Here is an 11,358-nt window from a genome sequence, read left to right on the forward strand (position 1 = left end):
AATAATGGTAAATATTTATGAAACTTTACATACCCAAATTGTATTTTTTCCCCCTTTTCACACAACCTACAAATTACCTAAATAATCTCTTTTGTAGAAAATGAAAGCCATCAGGGATAAATGGTGTGCTAAATGAATTACTACAGCTCTAAAGAAGGTAAACAACAGGGTGGGGTGTCTGGCCTGAGGGCTGTACAAGGCCCTAGAAATCATTTGATCTGATCTTGCCAAGGCATCTATACTTCCAACCATCACAATAGAGGTGAGATTACGAAATGTTTGACCAAATATAGCAGGCTAATTTTTAAGTAGATAATTTTGTATGTCCCGTCAATGTTATAAATTCCCAACTGGCCCTTAGAGAAAGAAGGTTCCCCACTCCTGGTATACAACAACAAGAGAACAATTCTGATACAGCTGTTCTCTTCAGTTCCACAGGACACTACTAGGCACCACTTGACATTTATTTCATACTAACTGGAGTGAAACCATATTCATTTCTGGTGCAGGGACACTAGCAGTGCCCCCAACCGCAGGAGACTGAGGAGGACCATTGCCTACAGCCTCACTGAATGTCACCTCACCCCAGGGAAGGAAAGCTGAATGAAATCACATGCACACAAACACTGGAAGAGCTTAGGACAGGACCGAGATGAAAACGGTTTTAAAGGTCTACCAAAATGGGATGGCTGGTGGTCAGCCATTTCTCGAAAGTTGTACATTGGCAGACTATTTGGGTTCGGTTTAATTCAAGAATCTTCAAATATAATTTGCACATTTTAATGCTGCTTCTTGTGACGTCGTATTTAACAAACATCTAAGTTCGACAGGCTCTCTGCTGAAACATGAAGTGCTCTTGTTGTTAAGTGCTGCTGAGTCAGAGCAACCCTGGACAGGGAGTCCAAGGAGCAGCTGGTAGGTTTGAACAGCTAACCTTGCAGCTAGCAGCTAAATGCTTATCCTACAGCACCACACCAACAATCATAAAGGTGAGTACATATGATTATTTTCCTTTTAAAAATGGTTTTATTTACTATTTTCTTAGTATTTGGACTTTATGCGTATCCTCAATTTTCAAATGTCTCCTGAGTTATTGAACTTCAGAAGCTAAAGTGACTACATTAAATGAGGAAGTAAAAGAGCTGAACAGAAGAACGCAAAGGGGAGCTTAAGTAGACAAAGTCAAGTATCATCAGGGAACGTGCAGAGCCAGACTTAGAAGAACATGCTCCCCATTTCTTAAGCCGAAAGAATTGAAGAAATCCAAGCACAGAGTAGTAGTACTAAAGGGTTCTACGGCCAAAATGTTGGATGCTGCTGCAGGAAAATGGATGTATGTGAATCGGGCGTTGGTGAAGAAAGCTGAAGTACCATGTATTTCCATAAGAATAAGCACATCAGTCTTGGAAAACATGGAGCCAGAAGGAATGCTCCTTGTAAGTGACAATGGTGAGATTTGATCTCAGGTACTTTGGACAGGTTGTCAGGAAGGACGAGTCATTGGTAGAACGACAACATCCTTGGAAAGAGGAGGGTCAGGGAAAAAGGAAAGCTCTCCCACGAGAACAATGGCTAGCATGACCTCAGCCTATCCATTCCAGTCCTAGAATGGTAAGAAACCATGCTGATTTGATTCCTATTTCTTCCCAAGTAAAAGCAGATCTCAAAAACTTATGAGCTGTATTCTAACTCCTAGTACAAAGTTAGGCCCTACTGTAAGTTCTTGGTTATTTCTGTCCCTTCTTTATTATCTAGGCTTTCTGCTGTCCTTGTCGTTAGTAAAACAAAAGCTTGTTGTAAAGCCATATATAAAACGGCTTCTCTGACTAAACCTCTCCTAAGGCAGATGTGGCATCTGTGCCTGGAATAAGGAAGACAGCTTAGAAGTGGAGCGTAAGTAGACTGTCTACACCACAGGGGCTCCAGTGCTCACTGAACAACCCTGTGTGATGGGAGAGCTGCACGTGACTGTCACCTGTGTCTCCGAGCTCGTACAGGAGGAAGCCATCCACGGTGAGGTAGTTCTGAAACCTCTCCCTGGTGATCCACGACTCCAGGTCACCATCTTCAAACTCTAAACACAAAGCCATGGTGAGAAGGGCAGACTGTGAGTTTCCAACATCTAACTGTCACAACTTGGCTTCATGAGGATAAAGTCTGATGTAAAAACAGAAGGTGACACTTGTCACTCGTGTCTCGTAATTCACACCAGGCACAGTCAGTGGTACGAGAGGACGGACTGACGTACAGAGCCAGTGTCTGGTGTGGCACCACTGGTCATGTGGGCGCCGACGAACGTGGAGCTTCAGGGTTTAAAACACTCAAAGAGTTTTGTTCTACATTTTTAAAAGACAATCCCTGTCCAGGCCCCTCCACTGCAATCCACATCAGAGCGGTAGGTTATGGACGCTGGACCCCATCTAACTCTGTTGCTTTCTGGAGAGTGGAGGCTGTGGCTTGTGTGGTCAGTTACAACAAATTGTCCGCTCTCCACAAATTATCCACAGTACCCATGAAATAAACTGTGTATGCCTAGCTGAATGGAAAACTGATTTGCTCTTTAACTTCACCCAAATTACACTGAACTAAAGATCTAAATGAAGTGTAAGGTCCTTGTGAGTTTCCTACATTGCCCTAGTGAACCACAGGGCAGTCTGGGAAATGCAGGTTCTGGAATATTGCTGTTGTAGTTGTCACTGGTGTTGTTGACCGGTTCCCATGCATAGTGACCCTGTATGGAGTTTCCAAGGGGTAGGCTTGAGCCACCAGCTTTGCAGTTAGCAGTCAAGTGCTTACTATATAGTGCCACACCAGGTCTCCTTTACACACTGTATGTTGCTATCATATTAAAAATAGTCTTAATAAGTCAAGGGTTTGCTGCCAATGAAGAAACAATGGCCAGCGGGTAGTTTCTTGTGTCAGTGATGGAAGAGACACAGCTGGAGAGATATGTGGGGGGCTGGAAAGATGTGGGGGGCTGAAGAGAGATGAGGGGCTAGAGAGATATATGGGGGCTGTAGGGAGATGTGGGGGGCTGGAGAGAGATGGGGGGCTAGATAGATATATGGGGGCTGTAGGGAGATGTGGGGGGCTGGACCATTTAAGTACAGTCATCACATAGGGTTCACATCCCCAAAAGACAAATAATATAACAACAATATAACAAATTCTGCAGGCAAAACTCAGAATAAAAGAAGCACTAGATGGGAAAACAGAAGTTGAGACAAAAGCCAGCCCTCTTGAGGCCTTCTCCCAATGCGCTGCTAAGCAGTAAGAGCATTGTGCTCAATCTTTTACCAACACCTGTGTCCTATAAAAGACACAGTATTTTAACTTTACAGGTGTCACTGGAGTTCACATGCTGGGACTCACCATCATAAATGAAGTACGTGTCATCTTTGAAAACAAGCACAGCTGGCATCTCTCTCAGCACCACCGACTGCAAACATCACAAGTGTCAATAAGTAACTTGTATCACGGAAAACATTGAATGTGTAGCTATGACTGTAAACGCATCAAAGGATGCCAAGGGGAGAAAAAAGACAAGCGAAACATCCTGGAAGAGTCTGGAAGCACTGAAGAGCACAGGGTCTCACGTTCATCCCAGGGTCCCGTGGGAGGCCTCTCCTCCCTGCATCCCTTAGAGACACCTGGGAAGAGACGGGAGGCCCAGAGTCGGGCCCCAGTCCACCCCACCACTTCCTGTCTGTGTGCACAAACCATCACAGTTCACCTTGTCTGCTCCTCAGTAACTTCCTCCCTGGGAAACCAGGATCCTCACAAGCTGCCTGTGAGGATTGGCCTCTGGGCTTCCACCTGAGAGCAGTGCAAACTAAACTACGTCACAGGGTCAGGTTGTAATGCAGGTTAATAATGTGGGCTTCATTGAGAAGACACGTGCTTCTTACACCTGCACTGTGATTACTTCACTACAGGGACATTTCGGTAGACCTTATAGAGCAGAAGAGAAATACTGGGTAAGTCCAGGAGCCTTAGTCTCTGTAAGCCCCACCTGACTTTTTCCTGATGAGTCTGGGTACGGGAAGGTGGAGAAGATGCTAGGATGGCATGATTCACTTGTGAGGGATTGCTAACTGGGTTACATGTAGAAACTTGGCACTCTAATGTGGGTACAAACTGATCCACCTCAGGGGCAGGAGAGGGCACTGACTCACTGCCATGAAATGAGCAGCAGGAGGGGAGCACGTCCTGGACTCCGAGATCTCTGTGCACTGGACTCCGGGACCAGGGACAGAACGCTGACACGGGGAGTGAGAGGAGCCACAGCAGCAACAGAACCAAGAGTCAGAGCACGAGACGGCCGTGGGAGGGCTTCCTGGGCCACGGAGCACGTCAGGCTGAGGGACTTGGGCAGGAGGCCTGCCTGCAGAGTGGGGGGCCTACAGGTACTTCAGTGAGGGAGCTAGAGCCGAGGGTCTTCAGGCTGAGGTGAATGGTGCAGTGGATTTCCTAAGGGGGCTTTATAAGCCTGGCCATACCTAAAGAGGCCTGGCTGAGGGGAAGCTGTCTGGACCTGAACAACTGTGCCCTGCGCATTTCTCACCGAGCATTCTCACCTGTTCCCTAACTGTGAGTGTGGTGTCTGAGCTCTGTGTGGCCGTCGCACTGAATCATGGAATCCACCTGAGCACAGAGGCTTGTGGGAGGAATGGTCGGTGCCCCTTTTTTTCCCCTTAAAATTGGTTACTTCATCTCCAAAAATATACTGATCATTGTAGCAAGAATATAAAGTTTTCAAAAATTTGTTCTTCAGTTTTCAGTTAGAAATGTCAGTCATACAAAAGTTCAATGACTATTCACATGCCCTTTGTCTAGATTAACTAATGGACTTGAAAGCACCAAACAACAACAAATACAAGTTTTGGAGTCCTGGTGTGGCGCTGTAGGACCAGCACTGGACTGCTAACCACAAGACTTGTGGTTCAAACACAAGCCAATCCTTGTAAAACCCACAGAGGGCTGCTAGTTGCCAGAACGGACTCAGTGGTTGGTGCCACCTTCTGCACACACACACACACACACACACACACACACATACATGCAGGGTTACTACAGGAAATTAGCAAGACTAAAGCTAAGCATAAATACATAAAAACAAGGATAAAACAAAAAAGTAAAAACATTCTGAGATTAAAAATACAAGGAGGAAGGTCGACATCTCAGGAGAGACAAAATAAAATCAAAAGATGTGGTTATAATACCACTAAGAAATGAACAGCACATCAAAGTGGCCATTTAAAGTGGTAACAGGCTTTGAAACAAGCATACATTTCTGATCTATTCACCTGCTCTTGACAGCTCATCCACACAGGTGCTTGAAAAGTAATTTTAAATATTTGCATCTCTCTCTTGAAAACACATTGTAAGGCATATCCTTGTAACACCAAGGACACTGCCTGAAACCCTGTCATCATTCACCATATTATCACACAAATAACACAGGCTTTATATGGCTTTCACAAACTGCACAACTCTACCAGATGTTCCCTTCCAATGTGTGCACAGGATACGCACACGGGCCCGGTTTCTGTGGCGTGCTATGTGCGAGAAATAAAGCAGTTTCACACACTGCACATTTTAGCTTCTCTCCCTAGTAATGCTTGGAGCGACCTCGGATTACAGTTGCTATCTATTTGTCCATCTTCTCCACGTTATCTTTAAATATCCCCAAGTAGGAACTGTCTGAGTTCATCTGTGTATCCTCTTGTAACTCCTCCAGGGGTTCACAAACATCAGTTGTGAAGCTAAAAAAGCTTCATGTAACCAAACATTAAATTTCAAAACATGAGGGAGACCACCAAATTACAGGCTTTACCCTAATATGAATATTCTCTATAGATGTAAAATTTCCCATATTGTTATAACTGTTCTCCCCTGGAGGATTTTTGCAACTTCATACTTGGCACTAAAATTAAAACATGAATAATACTGGTATTTTCAGGACTCATCAATGCTTGAACACAGCAGTTGAAGAGGTTAATAATACTAATAAAGTGATGCGTAATAAAGTATGACCAGGTAGCACTTGCTATTATGTGCACCTATCCAGGCCTTTGGGTGCTAGGGACCTCGATCTGATGTCTCATTAAAATGCAAGTTTTCATTAGGTCTTTCTTGATTGATACGGATTAGCCAGGATTAAAATCAGCACTTGGTACAGAAAAGTATAGTCAATAGTTCTTGAATAAAAGACTGAAAATTTACTCAATATTTATGGATTTGGGCTATCACTTGTCACTACTGCTATTGTTTAAGATGGATAAAAGTGCTAAAGCTACCTGCTAGGCATCTGGGGATATTTGCTTATGAATACTCATTGTACTGCCAGCAGTAAGGAGTCCACGTGCTCAATATTTTCACACATATTACAGTAAAGAAGCCTGACAGATGAAACCAAGTAATAAATAAAAAACTGAAGTTATGTCATTAAAATCTAATTTTAAGTATTACCTCAGGAACCACCTCTTCTGAGGCAGCAAAGAAGTACGAGTAGACAATTAACTCTGAAGCAGCGTCTACATATTTCTCCTGTAAAGACAGACAAGACAGACGCAGGATCACTTGTAAGTATCAAATACCGAACTTCATTCCCCATTAAACACTCGGCACAACCTACGCAGGAAGCAGCAATCTCCCAGTGAGTCCTGGAATGGCGCTGCAGGATAAGCACTGGGCTGCTAACTGCGAGATCGGCAGTTCAAACTCAGCAGTCGCTCCTCAGAAATCCTACACAGGGTCATTATGCTGCCCAAGTGCTGTGGCTACTGTTAAGTGCTATAGAGTCCGTTCCAACTCACAGCGACCCTGTATAAGATTTCTAAGGTTTCTTTAAAGGTTTGCAAGAGCAGAAAGCCTCATCTTTCCTCTATGGAATGGCTGATGGGCTTGCAGTCCTGTGCTTATCCTATGGAGCCACCACACTGCCCCCGCCAACATGCTTCTCAGTATTTTTCTGTGGGAAGAACGAAGATGAGGACCTTAACGCTACTGTTTATTTAGTGCTTAGATCCTTCCCCAGATCAAGTTCACGGACTATGACTCCAGTTCAATTTCTATTTACTCATTTAATCTGACGATAATTACCGGAAGAGAGTGGAGTGATAGGTACAGACAGAAACAGAAATAGAGGCGGGAGGTACAGTCGAGAGCTCGGCTACTAACCCAAAGTCTGGTGTTCAGAGGTACCCAGAGGCACCTCAGATGAAAGGCCTGACGATCTGCTTATTAAGAAAACAGGAAAGAAAAGTTTACAGAGCACCTTTGCTGTCAAACATGGAGGAGCTGTGCATTGGATGTGAAGGCTCAGCAACTGGGGTGTAGTTTTTTGGAAGAGATACATATTTGCATATACATATGGGGGTGGGGGCTTCAAAAACAAAATCAATTATCTTTTAACTCCATTTTTCCACAAACTTTTTGAAGCCCCTTGTACATATGTACACACACACAAGCATATGTGCGGTTAGGACACTGGTCTGTCTTTGCCTTTAAAACATTTACATGTGAAGTGTGCCATGCAGTCCTAAAGCACCCACATTGTTATAAAACAATACTAGATCAAAGTAGGGCAAAACCAGAAGAGATCCGAAGGTAGACAGTATCATTTACCCACCACTCCTTACTCACTTGTATTTCATGAAGGCAAACACTAAGGAGAAATCATTTTTAGCATAAAAATATAGAGATTAAAACAAAAACATTTCTAATTAAATTGAGTTTTGAATCTCTGGTATGGTTTTGGCTAAGTACCCAATTAAATCGTAGTAGATGTGATTTCTGGAGGCCTTGTGTGGCGCTGTGAGTTAATGCGCCACACTGCAAAGCCATTTGAACTGCAAGGTTGGCAGTTCAAGCTCACCAACTGCTCCTCGGAAACCCTATACAGGGTCACTATGGGTCGGAACCGACTCGACAGCACTTCACAACAACAACATATCTGAGTTCTGTGAATTACAAAAATAAAATCACGCCTTACCTTCAAAGGTGACTCTCCACCTACATAAACAAAAAATACTCGGTGTCTCCTTCGCACATGCTCAAACATCTGCTTACTTGGAAGTGGTCGGATTAGGGCACTGTTTGAAAACAAAACAAACGTTTGTCTTGGGGTTCATGGAGCTAAACAGATGACGTAATTTATTCCTCCCTACATGAGAGCCTACCATGTTTAAAGTGCAGTCAATGTAACTGAATTGCATGTGATGTACAACTGGCAGATCCACATGAAGTTGTAGCAATGTCAGCTGACAGCCACATGTTCGAAAAGGAAACAATTATGTCTACCCACAATTCCGTCCATCAGTCTGAAAACTAGTTCTAAACACATCCCTTCAGAGTACCATCTAAATCAATATTTTAATCAGCAAAAAACAGAACTACTATTTAGTTCCTAGATAAAAACAAAACAATGCAAATGGGAATTATTTACTTTTCTCCCTTTCAAAAGATCATTCACATATTGTGAAATATTATGCCGTGATTTATGCAATAGTTGTTGTTGTTAAGTGCTATCGAGTCTAAGAGTATTTATTTATGCTGACTTAAAGCTATATAGTTTTGTCTTGTTTTTTAAAGTTTTATTGTGAATTATGTGATAATTTATATGGAAGAACATTAGCTTTACATTCATCCTATCTTATATTGTTTCATTGCTGTGGTTACAATCCCCTCCATGCATCACCAACCAAGCACAGGGTATACACTCCAAGCCAGTCCCCCACTGGTCGTCAGCTCACAGCCCCTCTCCCTCTCTGGGTCTAAAGTCCCCAGCCACTCCATCTCTCCACGTCATGTCTCTGCCTCCATCTCAGGCATGACTGCTTTTCTGGGTAGGGTTCAGCTCTCCGCTCTTCTGCCTTGATGGTCCCAGGGACCAATGCTCCTAGACTGCAGAGTCACTACACTCCTTGCTACAAAATGTCTACCTTTACATTTCCAACCCCCACAATCAGCCTGATAACAATTATTCACTATTGTATCACAAGAGACCTCGCCGCATTTCCTTTCATCAGCACCACCTAGACAGATTCGATACTACTCAGTGAAGATTCCACCTTCTTCCACGCCCTCTGGATCTAGATTCCCTCTTGAAAGATTGTAAGCCAGTCACTTCTTGCCTTTGAAACCTCCCATTTTGCGAAGCCAAAGTCCAAGTTGCCCATCGCTGTCCTCTCCATGTGTGGAGGGGGTGGGAATGATCCTTACTGTAAAGATTTGCTCCCTCTTTTGAACTACTGCATCCATACGTGTAGGTCAAGTTCATCAAATGGTAACATATTACTCTTTTTGTCCTCTTTCTTCTTATAGTTGAACTCTAATCATGCAGTCATTGTCAAGTGGGTATTATCTGCAAGTGAGGGTGTTCTTGTGCATATGCCCTCTCTTCTTATCAGCTAGACGCTTCACTCTCCACTCTAGTGCTCTGTGGATATGTCACTGACTCTGGGCCCAAGAGTCCCCAGGTCTTGCCACACTGCTGGTCAACCAGGTCTCCCCCAGGGTTCACTAGAGTCTATTGAACATTGTAGGGCTTAGCTCACAGCTTCATTGCTGGTTTTGCCTCACTACCCCTTATTAATGATGAACGTGGTCGCCAATCAGAGCGTGTATTCCTACTGAGTCTTGGAAGGGGGTTTGCTCTGAGGGGACCCAACCACTTGCCTTGATGTCTCCTGGGTGAGCAACTTGCTTGTTCTTGTAGTGATCAGTCAGACTGCCTATATTGTTTTGTATTTTTCCTATCGGTCTTTCTTTCAAGAAGTATCTTCTGTTCTTCTAGCTGCTCCAGATTGGTCTTCTTGTCCTTTCAAGTGGAAATTTCCCACCTCTGAAGATTCTGGATGCGGTTCAGGATTCTACCTATGATCTTATGTAATGCAGAGGCTCCACAGGAAGCCTCCTTCACTTGGCACACTGTACGCCCATTTTATGTATTCCAATCAGTTATAGGCAGAAGGTGGACTTACAGACTTTCTACGGTGTTATTTCTAGCCATTCCTGTCTCTACCCATCAAGTGTCTATTTTATAATGATATACCAGGAAAAACAAGATTCATAAAACAGCCAAGCATCTTAACATTATTTCACCCCCTTTTCCCCATTCCAACCATGTCTCAATCCCTATATCCCAGAGCCCTCCTGTTCCACTGTTGTGCATACATCATTATTACTTCTATCCCACTTAGCCCATACAAACCTGCCTAATTGTTCTCCCATCCGCTTTGTTCTCCCATTCCCCACCCCCTTCTTATATACCTAGCACCCAACCGATCCTGTGTCTATTCCCTACCCTGTGCTCCACATTCCACTCCCTTTACTCACCCCCAAATCTCAGTAGCCAGAAAACAATTGTGACCCCCCTCCCCTTAGTATGGGTTCTTTCCCTTAGCCTTTTACAGTAGTGGTCCTATGCAGTATTTCTCCTTTTGTGACTAACTTCACTCAACATAAAGTCCTCAACATTCACCCATGTTATGCATTGGCTTGCAGCTTCCTTGTTATTCTTCAATGTAGCATAATATTCCATTGTGTGTATGTACCACATTTTGTTTATCCATTCTTCAGTTGATGGACACTTTAGCTGCTTCCATCTTTTTGCTATTGTAAATAGTGCTGCTATGAACACAGGTGTGATTATATCTACTCTTGTTATGGCCCATTAGGTACTTCTATTTCCAACCTTCTGAGGAAGCGTCATATTGCTTTCCAGAGAGGTTGGACCATTTTGCAGTCCCACCAGCAATGCAGGAGTGTTCCGGTCTCTCCACATCTCCACCGCATGGTAAATTTTGAAGTCACGGAGTGAGAGGCCTCCAACCTTATTCTACTTCTTAAGCAGTGCTTTGCTTATCCTGGGTCTCTTTCCATATAAAGTTTGTATTTGTTTTTCCATCTCTTTGAAGAATGTTGCTGGAATATGGATTAGGATTGCATTATATGTGTAAATACAATATAATGGGATTGCATTATATGCTTTGGGCAGTATTAACATTTTCACAATGTTAAGTCTTCCTATCCAGGAGCATGATGCATTCTTCCATCTTTGTAAGTCTCTTCTGGTTTGTTGCAGTAGTGTTTTGTAGTTTTCTTTGTATAAATCCTTTGTTTCTCTGGTTACATTTATTCCTAGATAGTTCATCCTTTGGGTGGCTACTGTAAATGGTATTGCTTTCCTAATGTCCTTTTCAATGCTTTTGTTTTTGGTATAGAGGAATCCAACTGATTTTTGTATGTTAATCTTATATCCTGCCACTTTGCTGAATCTTCCAATGAGAACTAGTAGCTTTTTTACTGAGTCTTTGGAGTTTTCTACATATAGGATCATATCATCTGCAAATA

At 43.3% G+C, this 11,358-nt stretch overlaps 1 protein-coding gene across 1 annotated transcript in view; it reads right to left on the bottom strand.

Moving 5' to 3' along the window:
- Positions 1-11,358, bottom strand: part of TMX3 (thioredoxin-related transmembrane protein 3) — a 50,893-nt gene that overhangs the window by 10,831 nt on the left and 28,704 nt on the right. Inside the window, exons 7-10 of the mRNA XM_006837585.1 lie at positions 7,997-8,096; positions 6,472-6,549; positions 3,373-3,439; positions 1,976-2,074 (exon numbers count right to left, since the gene is read on the bottom strand). Of these exons, the coding sequence (XP_006837648.1) occupies positions 1,976-2,074; positions 3,373-3,439; positions 6,472-6,549; positions 7,997-8,096 (344 nt within the window). The remainder of the gene's footprint in view (positions 1-1,975; positions 2,075-3,372; positions 3,440-6,471; positions 6,550-7,996; positions 8,097-11,358) is intronic.

Source organism: Chrysochloris asiatica, unplaced genomic scaffold, assembly GCF_000296735.1.
Source record: "Chrysochloris asiatica unplaced genomic scaffold, ChrAsi1.0 scaffold00021, whole genome shotgun sequence".
In the NCBI taxonomy this organism is placed as follows: Eukaryota; Metazoa; Chordata; class Mammalia; order Afrosoricida; family Chrysochloridae; genus Chrysochloris; species Chrysochloris asiatica.